Source organism: Triturus cristatus, chromosome 7, assembly GCF_964204655.1.
Source record: "Triturus cristatus chromosome 7, aTriCri1.1, whole genome shotgun sequence".
NCBI classification, from domain to species: Eukaryota; Metazoa; Chordata; class Amphibia; order Caudata; family Salamandridae; genus Triturus; species Triturus cristatus.
Window position 1 is genome coordinate 1,757,909,302 of NC_140590.1, and position 26,892 is coordinate 1,757,936,193.

The 26,892-nt window shown below is 46.3% G+C and overlaps 1 protein-coding gene across 4 annotated transcripts in view; it reads right to left on the reverse strand.

Moving 5' to 3' along the window:
* LOC146813012 (killer cell lectin-like receptor subfamily B member 1B allele C) overlaps positions 1–26,892 on the reverse strand; it is a 640,827-nt gene that overhangs the window by 332,578 nt on the left and 281,357 nt on the right. For all 4 annotated transcript variants that reach the window (XM_085620032.1, XM_085620031.1, XM_085620033.1 and 1 more), the window contains one exon: positions 15,630–15,689. In XM_085620032.1, coding sequence (XP_085476158.1) covers positions 15,630–15,689 — 60 coding nt within the window. The remainder of the gene's footprint in view (positions 1–15,629; positions 15,690–26,892) is intronic.

The window sequence follows — 26,892 nt, forward strand, 5'->3', positions numbered from 1 at the left end:
TGGCCAATACTTCGGTCTGAAAGGTGGCCTTATGCAAGATACATGGGGGTTCTTCAAGAGGCTGTTTTTCCGTCTCAGAGGATATTCGTGACAATGCATCTGCTTTTCCATTCTGTGGCCCTGGTCGGAACTTGATTATGAAGTCCAAATCGGCGAAGAATAAGGACCACCGGAGTTGGCGCGGGGTCAACGCACGAGCGCTTTTCAGGAAAAGTAGATTACGGTGGTCGGTGTAGATTTCCACCATGTGTCGAGCCCCCATCAAATGGTGTCTCCACTCTTCGCAGGCCCTTTTGATGGCCAACAGCTCTTAGTCCGTTATGCTGTAGTTTACTTCGCTAGGCGTCAATTTCTTCGAATAGAAGGCCACCGGATGAAGTTGTCCCGTTTCGGGATGGCGCTGGGAAAGGATGCCTCCTACTGCGTAATATGATGCGTCTGTTTCCATCACGAATGGTTGACTAACATCCGGATGACGTAGAACAGGGGCTGTCGTAAAACATGATTTCAAGGTCTGAAATGCTTGTTCGGCCTCCTCAGTCCAACGAAAGGTAGCTCCTTTTCGTAACAGGAGAGTTAACGGTTGAATAATCCTGGAGAACTCTCTTATAAACCGCCTATAAAAATTGGCGAAGCCTAGGAAGCTTTGTAGGGATTTAACGCTGGATGGAGAGGTCCACTGCAAAATAGCTTGAATCTTTTTCTGATCCATGCATAACCCCTCGGGACCGATGATATATCCCAAAAATTCGACGGTAGAGGCGTGGAACAAACATTTTTCTAGTTTGGCGTATAACGCATGCCGCTGGAGTCGTTCTAGTACTTCTGCCACATGGTTCTTATGTTCTTCTAAGGACTGTGAATACACCAGTATATCGTCTATGTATACTATACATGACACATCCAGGAGGCCTCTCAATACCTCATCCATGAAGTATTGGAAGGCGGCAGGGGCGTTACAAAGGCCGAAGGGCATCGCCATGTATTCGTAGAGTCCGAATTTTGTCCGAAAGGCCGTTTTCCATTCGTCTCCCTGCCTTACGCGCACCAGGTGGTAGGCGCCTCGGAGATCTAACTTGGTGAACACAGTAGCTCCCTTCAATTGGTCCAGTAGTACAGGGATTAATGGCAGGGGGTAGCGATTCTTCTTTGTCACTCTGTTCAATGCTCTGTAATCGATGCATGCCCTCAATCCTCCTTCACGTTTTGGTATAAAAAACAGGGGAGAAGAGGCGGGAGAAGTAGAATGACGTATGAACCCCAGGACCAGCAGTTTTTCTAGGTATTGTTGTAGATAAGTAGTCTCAGCCTCTGTGAGTGCATATATGCGACTGCACGGTATGCTGGCTCCTGGTTCCAAGTCGATGACACAATCATATGCTCTGTGTGGGGGTAGCTTACTGGCCTCTTTTTCACTGAACACATCTTGGTATCTGTGATAGTCTGCGGGCAATTCCGGAATCGGATCCGCTTCCGGCGTGCTACATCCAAGCGCCAGTAGCACTGCAGGATTCTCAGGGATGGTAGTCGAGTGAACTCGGGTATAGGTGCAATGTTCCTTGCAATAGGAGGAGTTTAGGGTCACCGTTCTGGCTGCCCATCTCACATAAGGATCGTGTAATGTGAGCCAAGGCAGACCCAATATCAATTTAAAATGAGGGGCATCTATTAGATCAAATTTTATACCCTCAAAATGTTCGGCTCCGATTTGCATCACTAGTTGTTGTGTATGCAAACTCACCGGACCGGAGGTTAGATCGGTTCCATCCACCGCTTTCACTGGTTCTGGAATCTCCTTTTTTATGCATGGAACTCCGATATCTTTGGCATAGCGTTGATCTACGAAATTGCCCGTGGCTCCGGAATCTACCAAGGCGTAACCCATCACAGGGTCCGATCCCGGCCACTGCATCGTTACCCCGATGAGCAGGTGGGGAGCCCTGGGTTGTATCACATGGCTTTGAGCGGCAAAGACCTCTTCTGCTGCTTGACTCAAACAAGGGGTCTTCAACTTGCTTGAGCATAGTCGTTTCCCAGAGGCTCGGACATTCTCTCCACTACTGGCACCTTCTTGACCTCTTTCTGTTCCCTGATGGTAGTAGAGAGTTTGGTTCGACAGTCTTTAATAAAGTGCCCTGATTTCCCGCAATACATGCAGAGTTTCAGGAGTCTTCTACGGTTTCTCTCTTCCGCGCTCAGGGGTCCTCTTACTCCGCTAATTTGCATAGGTTCAACTCCATCGCTGGGCACCGCAGTAACCTCAGAAGGGGGTTTTAGCCGGATCAGCATGTATCTGGCTTCTGGCCGTTGCCGATCAGTCTTCCGCTCTTGCAATCGGTGATCTAGCTGGACTGTAAGGTCAATTAACTCCTCACACGTGGCTGGCATATGCACCACTTGGGCCAACACGTCCTTTAGTTCTCCTCTGAGCCCTTGATAGTACAAGGAGGAACGTTTTTCAGCTGGCCATTCGGTTTCCACTACCAATCTGTTGAAATTTGTGATATAAGATAAGAGATCTTGTGACCCCTGTCTCAGGGTAATGAGTTCTCTGTCTAAAGAAAGCTGATGAGCCTTTCTATCAAATAGTTTGCGCATTTCTTCGCAAAAAGCTGTAAAGTCCTGTAAGACTGGATCATTCTTCTCTATAAGAGGAAAGGACCAACTAGCCGCGTTCCCACCTAGATACGACATTATGAACGCGGTTTTGGTCTGGTCAGTTGGAAAGACAGCAGGTTTACACATAAAGTGTAGCTTACATTGCCCTAAGAATACACTAAACTTTTTTGGGTCCCCAAAAAACCTCTCAGGAGGGGCTAAAGGCAAGTGTAAGGGTTGGATAACTTGGATAGTGGATGGTCCTCCACTCCCCCCTTGCTCGGGTGAAGGGTTGGAGGAAGAGGGAGGCGGAAGAGTCCAATTACGGATGTAGGATGGCCCTCGAGCGCCTGCGGGGGGTACACGAGACAGACCCGCCACTTCTCTTCTCATGGTTCCCATCTCGTGTCTCAATTCCTGGTTTTCGCCTCTAAAGGCGTCCACTTCCATTCGTAAAGCGGTCAGAGTTTCTAGCACCGAGGTAAGCACGGTGTTGGTATCCATCGCTCAGGCTGCAAGTAACCGTGGGCTCGTCACTCTGTCACAGTGGAGTGTAGGCTCTCACCTTAAGCCGGCTGCAGCAGGAGCGATGCTGGACGTTGGGTACCCCTGCCCTTATCTATGTGCTCCCCCCAGAGAGGAACAAGAGCCACCTCGTCGGGGAAGACCACAAAGACTGGGGAAAGGGACAAAAGGGGTAAAGGAAACAAGGAGGTAGAGGCCGCAGGACTCTTGGGATAACTTCAAGGAGTTGTATCGTTCACTCTCTCTCGTCATCCATTCCTGCAGTAAAGACACACAACATAACCATGAATGGAGCCCTATTTCTCCCTCTCCGCCACTCCTTACAAATGTGCATGGCATTCACGTACCTTGATGCCCCAGGCATTCAGGAAGAAAGCACCCAGTCTACTTAGGAAGGCGGCACAGTTCTCTTCCGACCTCATAGGGGTGCGTCTTGCACTAGAATCCTGGTCTGGCAGCTAATCCTCTTAATGTAAATAATAAAGGGATGCAGCGCTCTGCGGCGCACGTGTTTTGCCAACCGCCACGTAACGGTATTTGCCTATGACGTATGTCTCAGAATCGATTGTAATGCGCTCCTGCGCATGTTCCGATGAGCCTTGCCACAGCTCTCCAAAGTAAATGGCACAAAGTAAACAGTAAGCGCTTCTGCGCTTCAAGGTACAGCACAAAGTAAACAGTAAGCGCTTCTGCGCTTCAAGGTACAGCACAAAGTAAATAGTAAGCGCTTCTGCGCTTCAAGGTATGGCACAAAGTAAGTAGTAAGCGCTTCTGCGCTTCAAGGTACGGCACAAAGGAAAAGTAAGCGCTTCTGCGCTTCAAGGTATGGCAGCGTAGGTTTCCTTCGAGTGCGGGTTTCGCGCTCCTATGCGCGGGTGCTCAGGAAGGTAAGGGGCACTGTGGAAGTCACCCCCGGTGTGCAGGGACTCGCGCTCCTATGCGCGGGTGCTTCGGTAACGGACGGGAAAGGTAGGCGTGGTTTGTCTGCCTACGGGGCTCCGCACCTATGCTGGTGCTTGAGGTCCGAAGGGCAGTCCGTCGTTCAAGAGCCAAGACAACAAGCGCTCACTCCAGGACCAGCGCTGGGATCCGCGTTGGCTTCGCTCCGATTCCGGCAAGGAATTCGAGATGGGGCAAGGTTCAGGCTTACCCGGCAAAGGTCTGTGGTCATACGAGGTTCCTCCGGATACACCGGATTCTCAGGGCTTGACGGGACTCCGCGTCTAACATTGCAATCAGGTGACGAGCCCCGTGTTCAGGGAGGGAGGAGGTTACATAGAGAAGAAGGTGAAAAGAGAAGTAGGACACCCGCTTCACTCATTGGCAGGCATTCTGGGAGTCGTAGTCCCGCATTCTCTCCTCTCTCTCCATTCTCACCTACGTGCTGTGACACATTGTGGTGTAAAAATTGTGTTGAGACATCTTTGTACATAAACAAGAGTGATATAAAATCCAAATAATACGAAGATATCTTACTTCTTGCTTGGGTTGCCTGTGCTTCCTCTTTGAATGTCGAACTGAGGCATTAGAGGAAAGGTGTTGCTTTTCTCCAATTGGGTTTAGAGGAAAGGGCTTTGCTTGAATGGTGGACTGAAACATTAGAGGAAAGGACGTTGCCCTTTTCACTTTCGCATTAGAGAAATCAAGTATCCTTCAAGGCATTTATGCTAGCTTCATGAGAATTCCCTTGTGAATACTTTATTAATTATTTTAGCTTTTTATGGTAAGTTGTTATGTTGATTTGTTATCTTAAATTATTATTTAACATTTTTGTTTTAGTGTGTTGTTTTATAACAGGTATAGATGAACAATCCATGGCTTCACCTCCACCTTTTTTATCTTGACCTGAAGATCCACGAGTGCCATGGGAGCAGTGGAAAAAACTATTGCTTACATATATATTAGCCAGTGGTGGAGATCGCTATGGACCTATTAGGAGGCAAAATATTTTACTACACCATTTAGGCATTGAAGGGAGAAGAATTTATGAGGAACTACCCGAAGTATCTTTGGGTATGAGAGATGGACAATCGAAAAACGTTTACGAAATGTCGATGCAGATGTTAGACATTCAATTCACCCCCAAGAATAATCTGGTGTTGGAGAGGCATACATTTTTCTCGAGAATACGAGACAAGATGAGGGCATAGCGTCCTATGTTGCTACGTTGAGAGGTCTGGCATTGTCGTGTTGTTTTGAACAGTTAACGGATTCATTGATTAGAGATCAGATTGTTAGATGTACTAATGATAAAAGAATAACGGGAAAAGTTATTAATCAAGGATCCTAATCTAGAAGAAACAATCAAAATTGCCAAAGGGATGGAGCACACGACGATGTGAGTGTGGTTGGTGACAAGCTTATGAGAAGAAGCCAGTTTGTTCCTCCTAAAGGTGTTCAGTCGAGGATTCTTGACATTGTTCACGAGGGACATTTGGGAAGAGGAATTGTGAAAAGAAGGTGAGACAGTCATTTTGGTGGCCTGGAATGGATCGGGATATTGAAGAAAAGATACAAAATTGTGCAGCATGTGCTAATAGTGACAAGACTAAAGTGACGAGAGAACCACCTCTGGGACTTGCGGATTTCCCTGATAGATCTTGGGAGAGATTGGCTATTGATATTTTGGGACCCATATCCAAGTTGGGGTTTATGAGCAGATTCATCCTAATCTTCGTGGATTATCATTCTAAATGGTTTGTGCTCAAAGCTGTTGGTGAAGTGAATTCTTCAACTATTATTGAGTTTTTTGAAGAAGTATTCATCGAGGAAGGAATTCCCAAAAGCATTGTGTCGGATAATGGAGCGCAGTTTGTGTCGAGAGAAATAGTGAATTATATATCTGGCATGGGGATTGTACATGAAAGGGTGGCTCTTTTCTGACCACTAGCTAATGGGTTGGTTGAGAGACTAAATCAGTTGGTGATGGACAACATTCAACTTTCACTTGCTAACCACCTTCCGTGGATGAAAGAGTTGAGGAGGAAGATATGGGTGCACAGGACCACTCCCCATTCTGAGTCTCTCCATTTGTTTCCCTGAAAGGTAGACAACCTGGTGTGAAAGAGTGTCCTGTGTGGTTGAGTGGGAGTGCTGGTGGTGCAAGGAGACTTGAGGTTGATCGTGAAGAAATCAAAAGAAATGCTTTGAGTTCTCAAAATAGAAATGTTATGTATTACAACATTGTGTGGTGTCACCAGATGATTTAGTTGTAGTGAAGGAAAAAGGTTTTGTTTATAAAGGAGAAAGTAAGTATTCAGCTCCATGCAGAGTCAGAGAAGTTAAACGTAGTGTTGTAAATTTGGAGGATGGTGCTCTAAGAAGTATGACTGACATGTAAAGTTTAGCGATGTTATATGCTACTCTCTAGTTTGTCAGTCTAGAGTGTAATGTAAAATCTAAATTTTAGGAATGTTTACTGTCATCTTTTATTTGTTCTGTTTAAATATGTAAGAAGGAAGATATGTAATGATCTGTATCCTGGCAGCATTAGAATGCGTCTTGTCACGAACAACTCAGATTACCGGAGAAAAAGGTGTCTTCAATCAATTTGGTCAGGATTACGTCCCCCGGAGTCTCCCAAAAGAGAAGAAAGCAGCGAATGCTGAGACGAGGTTGTCGACTCCTGAGGCGAAGAATCCTTCTGGAAGCTGGAGCTGGGACACGGAGATCAGCCTATACATCAATCCTCCATATATTTACAGCTGGCTGATGAGTAAAGGCTTTTTGGATGCCACCTTACTTTATAGGAAGTTTTCACGCCTATTACTTGGAGTTGTGAGAAACCCGGTGCATCTTACTGAAATTGAGGCCAATCCTTTTGCTTTATTGAGCAAATGATTAGTTATTGAAGCTTTGAGATGCTTCACTATATACATCATAATTGAGGCTTATTCTGTGCCCTATTGGATTGGATTTCCGAAATATATACACCCGCATTGGTATTTGACTAACAGAACAGATAGGAGCCCTGACGAAGTACCCTCTGGCAAAGAATCGGGAACGAAACGCGTTGGCTGTGCCAGTTTTAAGAGATTTATTGAATAAAAAGAAACAACTTTGGAACAATTCTTAACGTTGTCTATACTTACTTCACAATGAGTGCACCTTCCATCCCTCTTTGTTGAACCCATCATCTATACAGTGTCTTGGTGGCTGTGTCCTGTTGGAGTGCATCCCTGGTGGATGGAGACTGGTAAGTACTACTTGTTAATGTGAAAATAAACATATATGTGTTGCGTTTGTGTTGAAATGAATATGTAGGTACTATGTAAAGCCCCTTTTGGTACACATTGCATTGCATACAAACACACACACACACACACACACATGATTGCACACCCACATGCACCACAACAACATCATTATTTTTATGTGTCAATACAGGTGTATTCATTGTACTTGATAAATTGTAAAATGAACACCAATGCATTCCACATATTTAAAAAAGAAAGTAAGTAACAGCAATGTAAAAATACGCAAGCCTACACCATTTGTCAATACACGATTCATAGTAAGAAAACTTACATTACAACTTTCCTTAGATTCTGTTGACAATGGGTTGTTTAGCTTCGTGTTCAAGTTATAACAGCAATGGAGGGACCTGGACAATGGTGTTGGAGTCAGAAACAGAAGTGGAAACCATCAAAAAAGGTATTTTCTTACCTCATTTTGTTTGATTCCTCCAATTCAAAGTTGGAGGTATCCCGGTCACTTTTTTCTCGACAGGAAGGCACATCATAATTAGGTCGGCAGGAATAGTGATTGGACTCCCACCATCAGCTGCCTTTGCCTCTGAGGCTGTTGATGCAGGAGAAGAAATCCGGAGCATTCAGTGGGACTCTTACAGGCTTTCGTCCATAGTATCGCTAACATCTAAATGGGGCGGGCGGACCACCTAGTTGGCGGTCGGGGAAATTGCAGAAAAAGCAACTGCAGGACCATTCCCGCCAAGATCTAAATCAGGCCCTTGGTCTTCTAAGATGGTGATTTAAGCGCAGTGGAGGATCAACCACCCCTCCCTTCCCAGGGCCTCCGGTGTCCATGAATTTCTTGATAAACATCATGCATCATAAGTAGCTACTGGCCGGGGAAACTTATTTCCAGAGAGTTTGCGTTGGAAGATTGGGAACCCCTTCTGGCAATGTTTGAAACTGGTTGTGCTGGTTAAAACTTGAGATTAAGTGCCTCCTTCCTTTCCTCATGGCCTTCTGTAGAGGGCCTCAATGCCTATTAATTCCAACTGAAAGATGGTGTTGCTAGCTTTTTTGCCTCGTCTTTTAGGCCTTTCTTCATGACAGCTGTTTATCATTGCCTTGGACTTTGTTGGAGAGGTTCGTAGCCTGTTCCATGGAGCAATGTGGGTTGCTGGCTGGTGTATCATGAGCTCATGTCTGCTCTTGCTAAGTTTGAGGGGCTTAGCTTGTTGGAGTTTTCCTCAGCAATTTCCTGATTGATGTCCAAAGTGCCTTGTAAGTTGCCACTGCTCCCTTGATGGATAGCAACCTGACTCAGAGTAGGGGTGGCTGAGGGACACTCAGCCCTCTTTAGGTCAATGACTAAGAAAGAGAACAGCTCCAGAAGTGAGTTGAGCTTCTCTACAATTGGCTGGCATTTGCTTGTGTCACCTTGCGGTCCCTTGCATCTAGCTTATTTGTATTGCCATCTCCGCAATTGTTGTGGCAATAGACTTTTATGGTAACCATCTGTGATTCAAACTCATGTGATTGCCATGTAAGTGCATTTATTACGGTGGCCAGGTTCGAATTAATTGCTGCCAGTTCTGCATCTTGGTGAGATTCACTGATTTGCTATGTTATTTTAATGTTACTGCAAAGTTGTTCTGCGGTCCATTCATTACAGTAACCTGATTCATCTTGGTTGTGGCAAAGCTGCTCTATTAAATCTGACTGGGGGAAGAGGAAAAAATGTAGGGGAAGACCACACCAATGCTGACGGTCTCTCCTTGTTTTTCTGCCTTAGTGATGAGATCTCCCTAGAGGTTGGGTAGCTCTCCCCACTTTCGGCTGGGGGGGACACGTGTTAGACCTGTCAGCCCTGGGGTGGCCTTCCCCTACAGTTTTTTTCCCTTTTTGCCTCTTATCTGACAGCCCTTTTTGTTGGACATAGGACTCTGGGCGCCTTGCCGCTGCTAAACAGTGCTGAGGTGCAGGTGCTCTCTCCTTAAAACATGGTGACAGACATGTCTGCCGCCGGCCACTGCGGTGAGGGAGGCCACCGTCCTGTCTGCGCACTAGTAGTTGGAATAGGCTGGGACTGGATGCTACTGTAACCCTGACGGCCCAGCCTCTTGTCATCATAGACAGACAGGACAGAGGAGATAGGGAATACCCCTGAACTCTTAGATTCTTCCAGAGACTTCCAAACCCCCTAGTTGCCACCAGAAATTGTCACCTTTTTGCGTCACCTGACTTTAGGGTATAAAAGGGGGGGTTCTGGCCACTCATCTTTGTTACACTACTGGCTAGAGACCCACCTGGACTGGAGTGCGGACTTCTGCGTCAGCAATATTGCCACCCCACTAAGGCTGACTGCTCCTAGGAACTGCTGCCCTCCCCCGTGCGCCGCCCTGCTGCCTGCTGATCTGGCCCAGCTCAGAGTGGACGTGACAAACCTCCCCAGAGTGTCTCCCCAGGGTGGAAGGACTGTTCCCCTGGTCACTGGTCTTACCAGGACAGCAAGGTCCCCAAGGACTGTCCCTACGGTGGGGTAGGACTACCTGGTTTAAAGAAAGACCGCACCAAGAACAACAGCGACCTGCTCCTACCTTGTCCCTGCAGCGCTGTACTCCAGGGGCTCACCTCGGTGCCTGGGGACTCCCTATGCGGTGCGATGCGCTGGAATCTGAAAAGTGCTGAGAGCCGCAAATCACCGCCTCTGACGGGGATCCCTGAAGTACGTTAACGCCCTGGGAATGCTGGGAGCCGGTAATCACCGCCGCCGGCCCAGGCGGAGTGCTGCTGGGAGCAGGACATAGCGTGGGATGGCGCTCACAAGTAGCGGGAGTGCGGCCTGTCGGAAGATCACCGCGGCCGGCCCGGGCGGAAGAACGCGCTCGAGGGAACCCCCAGCGAAGGCCGGAGAGCGCTGCGCTGGGATTGGGGCGGCAGCGAGCGAGCATCGCCTGGCAACCGGGACTCCGGCCCGCAGTGCCATCGGCGGCATTCCAGGGAAGCCGCGCACGGATTGACTCCCGAGCGGAGTGCTGCCAGGCAACCCGGAGCTCACCCAGGTGCAATTGCAAGGAGCCCCCAGGGAGCACGAGAGCTCACCGGACCCTCCAGACCTGTTCCCCTGCTGTGGGGAGCCCCACGGACTACGTCGACTTCATCCTCCTCCTCAGGTAACAGCCCCGCGGTTGCATGGAGGCCGGTTCAAGGAGGGTCTGCACGAAGGTGCCCTGCACATACCTTCCCTACGCCTCATCGCTTCCTTAACCCCAAAGTGACTGAATTGGTGAGTCGTGGAAACTGTGGTTTACGCCTATACGAAGACTCACTCATTTTGTAGTAGGGTTACCCCCAGGGGCTCCTGGGGCCTGGATATTTCGTGAGGATGGTCATGTACGAGTAGAAGCTGTATTCAAAGTGCCTTATGCTGTAGTGCCTTCCCTGAAACTGTACTGAATTTCTGTATGAGAATTCATCCTTCAGTGAATTGATGTTCCTAGAACCACTTCTATCTGCGAGAACTTTTACCTTGTGTACCGTGAGATTCTTTCCGCTTTGGAACTTGACAAGAAGTTAGATAAAGATACTTGTTCTTCTGCATAAAGTTGGAGTGGTGTCGCCTTCTTGTGTGTGCTTTACTGTGTCAGTGTGGATGTGTGCTGCATAATCACTTTACACATTGCCTCGGGTGTGCCTACCTGCCTCGCACCAAGCTACCTTGTCTGAATCAGTGGTCCCTACTTGGACTAGAGAGCAGACTCTGGCCAACTGGAGACCCCGGTTCTAACAATGGGTCACTCCCACCATCTGTGCTAGGGTGTTAGGTCTGTCCCAGTGGGGACGCAACTCCTCCCTCGTCCACTAACACATCCTTGTGCGCTTCGGTGTTGTGGGATGGGCTTGGGGTGGAGTTATCAAACTGATACAGTAATAGCATGGTAGATTTTGATATACTTCCTGGATGGGAGCCATTGATTGCTGAGCTTTATCATCTAGGTCTGATATGGAGATGGATGTGGAAGAAAGCTTGATTGACTAGATCACTGAGGTTTGTTCCATGAACTTTGGAGTCAGATCAGCACACTGTCCAGAGGATGTCTGTTCTGTGCCATGCTCTTGCTTGGCTAAACTGGGGCTCAAAATTAGTCAGTCAACCAGAGATAGGTATTTGATTCACTGGAGTTTTGTGAAAAATTCATTTTTTTAGCTTCCAGCACTGATGAAATATTTGCTTATTGGAGTTGGCACTTTTAGGGTGTAAAGATTATTTTCTGTCATATTCGTTGTCATGCATCTGTTATACCCAGTTATTCTTTCTGGCATCGCAGGTGCCAGACCTGATTAAGATCCTGGAGGCTCGTTGGTTCGTGTCACTTTGGCTGCACTTTGCTGGTGCTCTTACCTTCCATACTTGTTTTTTTTTTTTTTTATACTTTGCTGTAATTGCTTTATTGCTTTTCTTTTCTTTATTTGCTTTAATAGCTTTTTCTGACGTTATTAGGATGCATCTTTCTCCTTGCAATCAATGGGTGACAAGGTTGCTATGTTTCTGACCCACCACCTGTAGCCCCTCTCCCGCAGATGCTCAAGTGCTGCTGGGTTCAGATGAATGTATGACGTTACAACGCATGCATTTACAATGCATGCCTTTACAATGTAGTTTTTACATCGCAACATCCTTGGCATCGCATTCTTTTACATAGCATGCCATTACATCGCATTTTCAGAAACTACCGTTACAACGCATTCCATTAGATCGCATTACACCTTTACAACGCAAACTATTACAATGCATACCATTACATTGCATTTAAGGTAAGTATTCTAACTCCAGTGAGTGCAACAGTAGAGTAAGTGTTGGATAGTGTAGGGGTAAAAATTACTATTCTAACTCCAGTGAGTGCAACAGTAGGGTAAGTGTTGGATAGTGTAGGGGTAAAAATTACTATTCTAACTCCAGTGAGTGCAACAGTAGAGTAAGTGGCGGATAGTGCAAGGGTACTATGCATGATGGTATGCGTTATAATGACTTGCGATGTAATGGCTGCGTTGTAGTGACATGCATTGTAATGACATGCGTTGTAGTGACATGCAATGTAATCGCTGTGTTGTAATGAAATGAGGTGTAAAGGATGTTGCGATGTAATAACTGCTATGTAAAGGTAGTGCGATGTAATGACTGCGTTGTAAAGGTTGTTTCCCGCCGCAGCGTGGCATCGCAAGCCCTTTGGCTGCGCCATGCTGCAGAACTTTCAGAGCACAGGAATGCACCATATTTACAATGATATGTTGCATTCCTATGCTCTCCCCTGAACTGGCGCACAAACAGCTGCCATGCGCCGGCGCAGGCACCCTTCCACCATGGTGCAAGGATGCCTGTGTCATGGGGAGATGTTTTTGTGCAGGAAGGGGTACCTTCCTCCACGAAAACAATCACTAAAGGCATTTTCCTCTTTCAGTACATGCTGTAGAATGCAGCACGCATTGAAAGAGGAAAATAATTAAAACATTTCTCCTGGTTGCGCCTCGCTATGCCACCCCTAGGGTGGGTTAGCATACTGATGCATTCCCAGGTTTATAATTCGTCGTAAATCTGGAAATGTGTCTGATTCCATGGGTTTTGCGTGGGAACACCCACAGCAACACCCATGGAATGCCCCTTTCACGCAAAGTGCTGCATGTAAAGGGGGCCGTATTTACAAGGACAGGAAAAGCCACACAGGGTGGCTTTTCCTGACCTTGTAAAGATGGGGTAGAGAAATGTGCTGCCAGTGCGTCACAAAACGTGATGTACTGGCAGTGCAAGGGGCTTGTAAATCTACTCAGAGTGACCAGGTAGGCGAGAGGCCAGCGTGTCAAATGGCAAAAGGGTGGCAGCTAGCCATAAACTAACTCTGTGTTGCATTTTCTTTTGTAAGCGTCCCTTTTATAGCTGGCGTGGGGTCAGGCGCGCATCACCCATTGGACTCACAGGGCTCCACCCCCCCCCCGCCGTCGTGTCTGGCAGCCCGGGATGAGACAGCCTCGCGGCACACACACAGCCGCACCCGAGCACTTCACAGGTCTTTAAAAGACCATTTACATGTTAATGAGGCCTCGCTGTTGTGTCACCCCTTCTAAGAGCCCCTGCAGCTCCACTCTGCCTATGGCTTAAAAAAGATTCAGCCCCCCCCGAAATTTTTTCTCAGCCCCCCCCCCCCTCGAAATTTGGCTCTAGTTGCGCCTCTGCGTGGGGGCAAGAGTACTACCCATGCTGCATGCGAGCTGAGCTGATGTCAAGTAGGTGGAGCTTACTCAACACTGCAAGCCACACCCAAAAATAGGGTGGCTGCTGCCGCAGAGTCAGGACTCGAATTTAGTGCAGGGCCCTAATCGCCGCTGCATCTGAGCGGGGTTTAAAGCTATTAAGCTCCTGGTCCCCTCTCCCACTTCAGGGCAGGGTTCTGAGGTTTAGTTTAGGCCTTTGGGGATCGTCTTGCTGAATTCGCTGGGTTCGGCTTCCTGATCACCTAGCGTAGGAGGAGCAGGGGACAAGATGCCGGAACTGGTAAAATGTCGGGCCAGTGCCGAACCAATGGAGCAGTCGTGTTATCCCCCTGGCATCTTCCCACTACCTTGCAGTTGTACTGAATGCTTCCCTCTGCATCAGCGCTCGCGGCAGACCAAAGAAATCGATCACTGACGGACAATCATAAGTTGGGAAGAGGGAGCAGCTAGCAAGATATCAGCAACTGGCAGGACGGAAATCATTGAGCAAAGACAATACGAGAAAATAATTAGATACAGCTAAATTCATCCTATAATGTTCTAGGTGAAAAGAACAGTTTGTCAGTCTCAGGAGAATGAGAATCCCTCCTAGAGTGGATGGACTTTGCCCCTATTTCTAAGATGGGTAAAGTGTTCTCTTTGATCCCTCCTGATGAAATGGAAACTGGAAAGTTAGGGCCAGATTTATCAGGGGCTTGTGTTGTTCTTGCATCTATCAAGGGCAATGCAAGCCATAAAGTCAGATTTACTATGCCACCCACGCAGAGCCACCTTGCATGGCTCTGTGTAGGATAGTAAATCTGGAGTAACGCAAGGCAGTGCAAATGGCTGCCTTATGTTTCTCTGATCTGGGAAGGAGTTCCATGGGTGGGGCATGGGTGTTTCAACGCATCCATGCATGGTTATTGCAGCATTCCCAGGTTTACTAACCCTGGTAAACCTGGGAATTTGTAAACATGCTACAACTTCCCAAGTGAGGCAAAATGAGGAGAAATATATTTAGTTCTCCTTATTTTCTCTGTACATATGTTCTTCACTCAGAAGCATCCATAGAAAGAGGAAAATACCTCAATGGATTGTTTTGTGCAGGAAGGTATCCTTTCCTATACAAAAATCCTGCCTGTAATTGAGCACCATGGCCCAAGGATAGCTGCGCTGGCAATAGGCTGTGCTCAGTGCTCCAGTGCAGAGAGAGAGCAGGAATGCACCATATTGTAGTAAATATGCCGCAGTCCCGCTGTCTCCATTTGACGCAGCACAACAAGTTGTTTTACTTCATTGCATTCCGTCAAAGATTAGTAAATCTGCCCCCTAGTCCGTAATGAATTGCAGTACATCCAGTCCAGGATTGCAATGCAGCACCTACTGGTTATGAAAAGCATATGGTTTTAGGATTTGAAAGGGGTGCAGTGGGAGTCGACACACCACGAACCAGAGAAACCCACATTTCCCCAGCCAACCTTTAGACATCTGGATCTGAAGCATGGCACAGATATACTGGCCTTGAAAAAGTTAACAGTGCAGCACAACTTTCTCTCTTGAAGACAGAAAGAGGAAGAGAGAGAAAGAAAACGTTTCTGTCTGTGGGGTACTAAACAGGGAGTTTTCCTATCTATTCCACTATCTAACCTGCCAGGCAACTGTTTTGATCTTATAAGGATTGCAATAAGAGCGCCAAAGCTATCTCTCTCGGGTGAGCAGGCTGGCCACCAGAATTCTTCTATTTGCTCATATCAGAGCGAAATGGAAATCTTGTGAAGCCTTTGACCCTGGACCCACTCTGACATGTCCAGGGACAACTCACAAGCTGGATGTGATAGTTTTGAGATATGTGTGAGATAATGAATTTTGGAGAGGATGATGAGTGCCCCTTCAGTCGCTAAGTGCATCCCCAGCACTCCAGTAGGCCACTTGTAGGCCATATAATCCCAATCTATAAAGTGGGAAAGAGGCCTTTGTGATACTTATTCTACTTTTGAGAAAATGGAGCAACATAAACATTTGTTCAAATAATAATTCTGAAGTTACCTTATTGTTTGGGGTACTTACGTTCATCTCTCTGTTTCAGTCTCATCTTTAGGTCTCCAATCTCCTGATGTAACTTGAAAACTGAAGTGAGAGGAGTCAGAAGAGAAGGAAACTATTAGAGTAGAATGCAAAGGTAAAGGAGCGAGGAGGTTGTTCATCTTTCAAATATTCCACCTCAAGCCAACTGACCAGCACAACCCCCGTGATTGACATGCCTTCAGTTCCTACTCTTCTTTTTCTATGAACAGTGTAGGATTCCTGCACTTGCTTTCATTTAAAACACATCCTCAGAAGTCATTAGGACATGACGATTTGGCACTTCAAGCTGGGAATGTGTGCAGTATTAGAATATGGAGGTCAGTCACAGTTTGTTGGGATGGCATTGGTGCTATACAAAAAGAAAGTGACCCTAAAACTAAATAATGACATTGGGGGAGGGGGAGGGCCTGTACGACAGAGTGAGAAAAGTAGGGCACCTCGAGCGAGAGCGATTGACTCTCTAGATGCTGCTGGTCGTACGACCCCCGATTATGGTCATGTGTATCATTGTATGGACCCCAATAAATAAGGCTACCAGGGGGATCCATGTTCCAAAGGTCTCAGTGCTCCATTCTTGAGGTTCACTGTAACAATGAAATTAAACCTGGAAGTTGTAGTCCTGATTTACTTCAGTTGAATCAATGAAACTAACACATCTTAAAACAAATATTTGTTAAACAAAGTCTAGCACTGGATCATTGCACCCTTAGTGACATATAGCATTCTGCTAATGTTACTCAGAAAGCACTCTGGTTTCCACTGCCACACAATACATTGTAGCAACCCAAAATACTTTTTACTGATGGGTGTAGTTCTCCATCACTAAATGTGGTACTACCATGGCACGGCTAAGTAGACATCAACCCCAGACTACTTAAATGAGTTGCCAACCATCGGTGACATGTTTCAGTACAATGAGATTGTAGCGCACTGCCACCTGTACCCTTTTGTTGCTATTGAAAAAAGGTCAAAGGTCATATGATGCCGTGGTACTTCTGTCCTTACCACAGGGCCTTGTTAAGACTAAGTCATGAAGCACAGATGTTCTGCAGCTGATAAACCAGTCTTTTCAGTAGAAGTTAACAGCAGAGGGAGGCGGGTTGGCTTTTGCATGAAAGGAGGACTTAAAATTAGTTAAAATTAGTTTTAAAAGTCAAATAACAATTGCTGAATATTTGTTCTTGAACAGGGTTGGCATGTCGCTCCATATAAGCAAGATGGCATCTATAAACTTTCACTAAAGGGTGTACCACTTTATTGGCTGAGTTGAAGGACGCCAACATTGTAAATCCTAGAAACTGCACTGGACTGGATGCACAATGTCCTCATAACATGAAGGAACAGATTTATCAAGAGTTTGCAACAGTGCAAAGTCATGCTAAGTAACACAAAGCCCTATTTACTAAAATGGGTAGAAAGGGCCTTCCAGCAAAAAGCTACTCCTCCTAATGATGGTGTTTGTAAGGAGAAATGTTTTAATTTCTTCTCACGTTTCACACAATGCATGTCATCTGCACTGTCCAGCATCCATCCAATGTGTGCACATTTTTAAAGTTGGTGTAAGCATAGTATTATGTACTGGAATGGCAACCTTCCAGTAAAAAGCCTGTACTAGACTATACACAGTGCAGAGGTGTGTGCGTGGTGGTACACAGTCTGTTTAAGAACCGACAACTGAGAAGAGAGCAGCAGAACTTAGAAGATAGGGTTCTACGATGCTCTCTTTACCTAGAGAATCGTAGCTAACCAACCTTAGTTACTGCGTTGCGCTAAACTTTCTTAAATCTGCTCCCAAAGTGATAGACAAGATACCCTGAGTCATTTCAAACGATTATTAGCAAAGGCTATAAGTCAGGTTTTGGAAAACTGGTAAAGTAGTTGTATCTTTTTACTTTTTCCCGCTAGCATAATTCACAAAAATTAACAGATGTAAAAAAAGACCAAATACCACTGCCTAAACCTGGAAACGATGTAAATGGGTGAACTAACGGGTAGTGGCTCTAGGGGACTATTGCACTAAGTGAATTTAAACGAGAATTTCAATAATACTTACAAGCAGTGCTTAAAGAGCAGGAAGCAATTCACCCTACTCCCCCAGACCAGATTAGAAGCATCGGACAATAAACATACAAATCTCTGGCTCATGATATCTCGAGTATACAGGTTAAATTAACAGTCAAGTAATACACATTGGACAAAGTCGGTTCCCCTTGTTCGGATAGTGTCTCCTTTTTTAAAATCTTTTTCATCACATTTAGACTCTTTTCTTTTTTCTGTCGTCAACACGTGTTTCGTCCTAGAGGGAGTACCCCAAGACTTCTTCAGAGCTACAAAACAATAATAGTTTTTTCTGATCAACAAAAAACTATACAATTGCAATAGCTAGAAGCTTGTTGTCTAATTATATACATTTGACAATAGTTCCGTGGTTAGTTACATGAAATGGTGGTCATGCATTATCACTATACACAAGTAGTGAAACCCTGTGCAGAACCAGTCTAGAATAATGCATACTGTTTCCAGACTATAAATGCCAATCCAGTGAAACCATAAACAGCATGGCATACCATTGTGTTAATGTGAATTATCCAAAAACATCACCAGAAAATTGGTACCAGTGTGCCGAAACGGTGAAAAGGTTTTTTTAAAGGAAACTATTCACCAGTCTACAATACCTGCAATCCTGTTGTCCTTGCACATTTTGAAAACCTGTTTAGCAACCCACAGGCTCTCAATTAGTTAATCAATTTAGTGTCAAAACAAAATAGTCAGTACTTTATATCTCAAAAGAGCACCCTACCTGTATGCAGGTTGTGTGATATTATAGGTCCATTATTTATACCTGGTGCCAGCTTTGAAGAAAAAGAGAAGGTTCTGGAGGGTTACACCTTGAGGTGTTTGGAATTTCCTGCCTCCCTGCCCTGGCCCCAGATTGCCTGGGGTCACAAAAGATTAGTGTCAAACCCTTAGTGTGTGTGTCCAGGCAGTGCCTTTGTGATGTGCAAGTGTGGTAGGTCACAGCTCCTGCCCCTCATCAATTCAGAAATGGCCCATCCTGCCAACACCTATTTTCCCTTTGTCTCACTGTCTGTGATCAATACTCAAAAAACAACTGCCAGCTACACCTAGGCAGGTGACACAGGATAGAGGCAGCAGGCACCAAATGGTTAGGGCAGGAAAAGGCCAACTTTCTAAAAGTGGCATTTCCAGAAGTGTGCTTTAAATTCCGACTTTAATATTAAAAAGGACTTTAAATTACAATTCTTTAGACAGCTAACTTGATATTCATACCTGCTCACATTTAAATGTATAATTTATTAAATGTAATAAGTTAACCCAATGTTATCCTATGGCAGAGGCAGGCCTTGTAGTAGTGAAAAACAAATGTAAAAGCTTGTTGCTACCAGGACATGTAAAAGTTAAAAGTACATATCCAACTTTTTAAATACACTGCCCCCTGACCTATTGGCTGTTCAGGGCCTATTCTAGTCGCAAATTATAAGTAGTAAAAAGGAAGGTTTTGGTCTGGCAAAAGGTTTATTTTTGCCAGGTCGAAAAAGACGTTTAAAACAACTACAAGGTTGCAATGGCAGAGCTTAGACATGTTTTAAAAGGCTACTTAAGCGTTTTGTCTTGTTTTGTTTTCCAAAAAGCAGTAGCTCCAGGCACATGTATTGATCCAGGCAAGTAGATTAATGATGAGGGCCTTGTGCCACATATTATCCAACAAAATTGTGGAGGGTCTCTATGTCTCCTTAAGTTGGCAATCAGCAGATGTTTCCTGCATCAATACTCTGTTTTGCCCAAGTGTAATTATTTAAAAAAACTATTGTTTGCCCAACTGTAAATACTATGAGAGACTTCATGTCCCAGAACGTAGCATAAAAGAGACTGACATATGAGTCTATGAACAACTGCGGGAAAATGAACCCGGTTCCAAGATGCATTGCCTCCTTCTAGAGGCGGGACATTCTCTTGCATGCATGAGTACGTCCAATAGCTTTAGGGAAATGCCCCATAGCTGACGCACAACTGATGTGCGGGTGCGGGCATGTTAGGGGCTGGAGCGGATCCCTCCTACTTAGATGCATGGTGAGCAGGTGTTCCCTTTTTGGATCTTTTTGCCCGCTCCCCGGCAACTGCCGGCAAACACAGATACGATGAATCGGATGACTAACACACCAATTAAACGTAATCTAGAAGCTTATCCACATGGACATCCAGGTGAAATGCCACGGCACCAGATGGTTGATCGGTGGGGCAAGTTATGTGACGAGTGGTTTCTCGACCATGACAAAGTAAGTCTTGTATGGAATGCAATGAGGATTGTTAGAGTACGCAGCCTTTCAAAAAGCAGATAATAGGGTATTTTATTAGCTCTGGAAATATCTCCTATTACAAAAGAGAACAGGGGTGTGGATGTATGTCTAATTTGATCAAAACTGCTTATTTTTTCTTCTATAACTAATACAACATGTGGGGCATGAAAATTTTGCCTACCATTCCTGAACCAACCACAATTGGGCAATATTACCGCTACCAAGCTGCCAGTACTTTCCATAGAGATGGTATCGCTCTAATCTCTGTTTTGATATATTTATTCGTAACTCAAGAGTGTGACTACAGGAGAGACCCACCCCGAACAGACCATGAAGCACATAGCTAAATAGCTCTAGGTATTTAAGTTTGACTGCTTTCTTTTCTTGAGTACTACATTGTCACATGAAACACACTAGGCTAATTGGGAATTTCACCTTATTTTATACATAATATACTCACACAATCTCACTACTGTTACTAATTTTGATATTCGTTTTTGTAATATGGTGCTACATATTTTAAGTAGGTCTTCTCTTTACATCCAAGCTTACCCTGCACTTACTTATTGCAGTGTAAGGGGCATAGACATAGCCCTGATGAATGCCTTAGACTCCCGCTGAATAGAGGCAGAAACATGTTGGCATAATTAATGGACCCTCAGACCCTACTGTTCAGTTCAATTCTGGGACCTGTGGAAGACTCAGAAGGACTGCTGTGCTGCTCTGTTGGAAGGAACGCTACTATGTTGCTCTGCTGCCCTGCTGGCCTTCTGGCTGAGTAAGAAGGAATGGACCTACATCCTGATCCCTGGACCACCAGAATAACTCCAAGGGATTTTTGGTTGGCCTCCTGATTGAGCTTAAGGGACAGAAAAGGCTCCAGCCACCTTGAACCCATCAACTGGACTCTGTCTGCTGTGAGTTGTGATCCCCATGTGGTGCCACCCCAGTCCTAGACTCTTGAAAGTCTTCTTGTAGCTTTGCGTGGGACTCGCTGCAGCCCGACACATCCCCAATACCAGTCTTCGCATTGCAAGCCCCTCATTGCCAAAATCCTCAATAAGGAATTCGCATCGCAGCCCACAGCTTCTTTGGAACCGCTGGTGTGCAGCGCATCTTTGATGCAGGACTTTGCATTGCAAGTCCCACTTCAATGGCATCCTCGGCGACGATGCAGGACTCCCGATCGTAGCTCCTCGGCACTGCAGCTGCGCAACTCATCCTCGACATGTGATCCTGCAATGCTCCACAAGGAGGATTTACTTTGTTCATCTGGCATAAACCTGCTCCCTGTATCTGGCCCGTGCTCCATCACAGTGGGCCTGAACTTGTGACTTTGCCCCGGCTTGGCACAACCAGATGACCACAGTTGCCATTTTGTGCTTCTAGTCACTATTATAACTTAATGCTTTAAAATTGCAGACCTCCGGTTTGACTGATTGGAATTGTTGTTCTTCTGATTGCAAATAAATGTATTAAATGTTACTCTCTTTTTCTAAATTAGTGTGGTATTTTTCTTGTGTTGTGTTTTCACTTTATTACTGTTTAAAGTACTGCATAAATACCTTAAGTTAAGACTGACTGCTTTGTGCCATGCTACCAGAGGATTAAGCACAGGTTAATTTGGGGTTTGCTTCGGTCACCCTGACAGAGATAGTGGTTGCTGCTTGAGTCATGTTTCACCCCCCTCAAACCGTAAAACAATTTTCAACATTGATGTTCAGGTGAGAATAGGAATTGTGCTTAAGCAGTGCCATACAGTGATTTTGTGTGACCCAAAAATCCCAGATAAAGAACTTTGAGACCTTTCAAGTTTTTTAAATTCTGCTTTATTGCCTCGTTTTGTTTTTCCAAAATCTACGCTCATTTTACCTGACTGTCTGTGACCATACATACAAAGATGGAATTCAAGCTCATCAACCTGGAGACCTACACTATGGATGAGGCCAGGAATGTGTCCTGCCAACCAGCAAAGGCACCAAGATGTTAGAGCTTCAGAAAGCGCTGAGGTTCTGGGCAGAGGTTCACCAGATGATGACGGTAACAGCGGAGGTGAATGAGGAGGATGATGAGGAGGAGGAGGAGGAACAGGGCTTGGATGCAAGCCCTAAAATGCAGCACACAGGAGAGAGGGATGACTTGTCTCTTGAATTGAAACTCCCTGCCAGAGAAGAGTGTGTTTTCACAAGGCCTGTACCCAGACTAACTGGCAGATGGCAGGCAGAGAGGGAGGTCAGACTGCAGATGGCCAATTTTAAGCTGGAGGAGAAGAAACTGGCTTAACTGGCAGAGGAAAGAAAAATGGTTCATGAGAGGTGCCTCAGAGAGCTGACCATAAGGGCTAGGCAAGCAGAGTCCAGCAACAATGGTGGCAGTATACCCGCAGTGTCTGAAGGGGACAAGAAGGTTTGTACGCCAAAGAAATGGTGCCAAGTTATGACAAGGGTTTTTCTGCTAATAAGGTAGCCCTTTATATGTACAGGGTTCTGAAGAGTTTTGGGGGGCATTGCTCCAGAAAAACATGCCTACAGTGAGGAGGGATACTTTGCTTACACTGGAGGTGGGGGGACCAGATGAAGTGCATTCCAATGAAAACCATCCTTGTCACCAAGTTTGGACACACCCCAGAGAAGGGATGTATTTGATTCAGGAAGAGCCAAAAGATGCAAAACTAGTCCTTGTGGATTTTCTTGATTACCCCCAGCAAGACACTGAATAGTTGGATGTGGGGCAGCAAAGTTGATGATTTTATTGAGTTGTTTAATCTGATACTAAGAGTGCACCAGCACCTACTTGTTAGTAAGCTCGCTGACCAAATTGAAGTTGCCAAGGAGATGGACTTCTGAGTCAGCACCAGCGTGTCTAAAAAGGTACCGGGGGAATCACCAGATGCATGGTCAGGGGTCCCATCAGATGAAAGAGGGGAAATAAAAACGTAAACATAAGGAGTTCTCTTGAGGCCCCCGAAAACATTCCAAAAGGAGCAGTACCGGTCCAAATTTGAACCAAAGAATAAGGGGTCTCTTGACAAACAGACAGGGAGGTGTGTCCACAGTGTACTGAGTGCCATAAGTATGGGCACTCCAAGGGAGACACTAAATGTTCCAAGATGGTGCAGCACCTGGAGGTAGTCCCAGTTGCCATGAGGGAGAGAGCAGAGGTTACATTAGTGTTCCAATGGGATAGAGAGATTGTGCCAAAATCTCATATGCCTTCTAGTGCTTCCAATTCCAAGTATAGGCAGTGGGCCACCATCAATGGGTAAAGGGTGGAGGCTCCATGAGATATGTGAAGCATTATTTGGCATCCTCAGAACAGGTCACCATTAATACATTCCACCAGCTCATAGCTGCAGACAACCGCAAAAGTCACTACCCAGTGGCTCTGGTTACCTTTGAGTGGAAAGGTCTCCGGTTCTCTAAAAGTAGCTTGAGCCCTGCTTGGTCTGCAGTCTGTGTTAGGGAACAACCTAGAGAACATTGTCTGGAAGGAAGTGGAGATGTTAGGTTTGCCTGAATTGGTCTGTATGACCACAAGGTCAATGGCTGTCCAAGAGGGGAGTCAAGTAAGCCTGGAAAAATTGCCCAGGCAACTGCCAAGAAGAAGAAGGATTGGGGGGGCTGCCCTGATCTTCCTATGTTCCAGGTTGAAGGGAACAGCTGAGGAAGTTGCCCCTAAGCCTACTGAGAGGACATTGCCACCCTAGTTGACCTGCCAAAGCTTGCTGGATGCCAAGTTAAGGGTGGATCTACCATGAAGGAATTTTTTAAAGGTGCAGCATAAGTTACCAACTCTAGAGGGCTGGAGGCGGCAAGCTGATATCCAGGCAGCAGGTGATACCTCTTTAGATCACCTTATCTACTGGGAGAATAATCTCCTATGCAGTGAGCCATGACCTGGTGCAGCCTTTTTACTGGTGGTGCCGCAGTGTAACAGGGCCTTCCTACTGGGTTTTGCTTATGACATACCCCTGACAAGACATCTGGGGCAGGACAAGAACTTTACAAGGCTTTTCTCCCACTCCTATTAACCCTGCATGGAGACAGCCTCAGACACGTTTCGTAGGTCTTGTCCCTGCTGCTAGCAGTAAAGCGAGAAAGAAACTTAAGGCTCACCTGAATCCCTCTCATGTCATTGGCACTCCATTTGAAAGGGTGGGGATCAACACTGTTGTTGCCATGTACCCCAAAACAGCCTTAGGCATCAGGTTTATCCTGGTCTTGGTGAACCACGTCACAAAGTACCCAGAGGACATCCCTCTGTGGTGTGTGACTGCACCTGCTGTGGCTATGGCCCGATGGGTGTTTTTACCTGCATGGGGTTCCCAAAGAAAGTAATGTCTTACAGTGGCACTAAATTCATGTCAGCGTAGAAATGAGTGTGGGATAACCTGCAAGTCCTCCACATCCCCATGAGTTGAAAGTGGCACATCCTCTTACTATGCGTACTGTTCGCCTAAAAGGAGGTGCCACCGAAGGGTGTTAGATTTAGCCCATTTGAGCTGCTCTATGGACACCTTGTTAAGGGTCCTCTCAGCCATGTGAGAAAGGAGTGTGCACAAGCAGCAAGGAAAACTTCTCAGGATGTAGTCAGAAACATGCTGGCTCTCAGTAACCAGATGCAGCACTTCTGGAAGAAGGCTAAGGACAATGTTGAGGCCAGTCAAAAAGTAATGAAACTCTAATATGACCAAAAGGCCATCCTGGTGGAGTTTCAACCTGGCCAGAAGGTGTGGCTCATGGAGCCTATAGAGCCCAGAGCTCTCCAAGACTGTTGGACAGGCCCATATGAGGTGAAGGAAGGGGGATGTGTCCCACCTGGTGGATCTCAAGACCCTTAGAAGTACCTTAGGGGTGACCATAAACGGTTGGGAGGTATGATTCTAAGCACTGGAAGAGCCCTCTGTTAAGCTCTTGGTGTTCCTGGTACCAGCCTTCTAGTCCCGAACAGCACAAAATGTTTGCTGCCGACCAGAGACACATTTCTGCCCTCCTGCTGCTGAGCCAAGCTCGAGCAGAGGAAGGTGGAACAATAGGCATCCTGTCACGTCCTGTGTGCTTGCCAACGCCTGAAAGTCTGCATGAGGGGCACATTTGGTGTCCCTGTACATAGTTCAGTTCAAACTAGTTCTGGGAGCCGTTGGCTTCCGCTCTGGTGCGAAACTGGACAAAGGACATGGGAGTAAACTCCCCCCTGTCCAGACCCTCCTCTGGTAGGGTCCCCTGAATCGTCTCAACCCTTTCCCTAGGGTACTTAAAGGCTTACCTGAGTGTAGGTCCCTAGATTCATCACGGGACAAGATTCTGATCCAATACCACTTCACTTCTACCGCCTGGTCACTCTGGACTTCGCTGAACTTTGTAAGGGCCCAACTTTGTCTCCCTGCTCATCTGCTGCAACGTCTGCGGCTGTGCTTTGTACAAAAACCCTCCAAGGCTTGTGGAGCATCAAAGAAACCTGAAGGAATCTCCCTTGGAGTGAAGGAGTTACTCCCCTGCATTCTCAGGCACCACAACACTGCTGACTGGTCTGCTGATCCCAAGTTCCTACAGACTCTGAAGGGTTCAACACAGGAAGTGGGTTCCTACGTCCCTCAGGACCTGAGCTGTCCTCTCACCAAGATTGAGGCCAGTATCCCTCGTAAGGGCTGCAATACCCTAACCCCTGTGCACCGCGTACTTTTGCAAGTGCAAATGCTTGTTGAGAATTCTGCAACAAGTGCATTGGGCTTCACGTAGCCCCAACCTCTGGCACCTTCTCCCGCAAAGATCTTCAGCCACACTGCATCGTGTGCTACGTGGCCTGTTGTTTTGTAAAGCTGCCTGAGGTCCTCCTAAGACCCCAGTGCCTTCAGCCTGTGGGTCCTGTGGAGGGTCACTTACATCTTCTTTGGCCTCCCCTGATTGCGCTGGGCTTGCCTTGACTTCCTTTCTTGTGGTGAGTCTCCTGGACCTTGCTGGTCCTCTACCTGCCACTTCTGCGTGGTTTGCTTTTGCCAAAGCTTGTTGGTGCTCCCGCCAGACACCCACCCCTCAGCACTCAACATCCTTCGTGGGACAGCTTGTATCCGGCTCCTGGTCATCCTCAGCATCGCCTGGTCCCCACAGCTGCGGAGTCAAGGTCATCAACATCTTTCCTGAAGCACCTCACATCGGTGGGCATTCGTCTACCGAGCCCCTGGTCACTCCACAGTGACCCAGACTCTTTCCCCTCTACTTTCAGGTACTCTTCATCAATTATCCACATTTGGATTCCTGTGGACACTTTCTCCTCTTTCAGCAGTGGTGCTTTCCTGAAGTCCTCCATTGTCTTTGATGGCGGTTTCTGACACAACTTCACCACTATACACTGGGCTTCCCTGGTGTAGGTAAGATGGGTGCTAGGTTATCCACAGGTGGGGTGGCGCTCCAATGTTCTGTCTTCCACAGGGTTTCTTCAGGGTCCACTGGGAAGGGTCCTTAATCTTTAAAAATCCAACCGCAACTTACGTAGAGTTGTACGGAGCCCGCGGACGTGTTCTCGCACTGCATGCGTCCTCCGTGGGGTCCTTGTCTACTTACCTTGGGTGGTTTCTTGGGTTCCCAGTGATTCTACAGCCTCTCGACATTGTCCTGACTCGAGTCGTGGTTCTTATACCACTTACTTAGTATATGGTTTGGTCTCCCCCGGGGCCCACTGTGTATTAGTGCTATTTACTGTGATTTATTTTCTTTAGTATTGTGTGTTTTGTGTCTATCTCAGTGTAGGAGATAATGTAACATACTAGATACTGTTATATAATAAAAACCTATTTTTATAAATACTTTGTGTGGTTCTTTTTCATTTAATCTATTCTATAAGATTGCATTCTGTTTAAACAAGCTGCTTTAAACTCCTTTAAGACTACGCCTGAAAGCTGCTCTCCACAGCTACAACTTAGAGAGCTC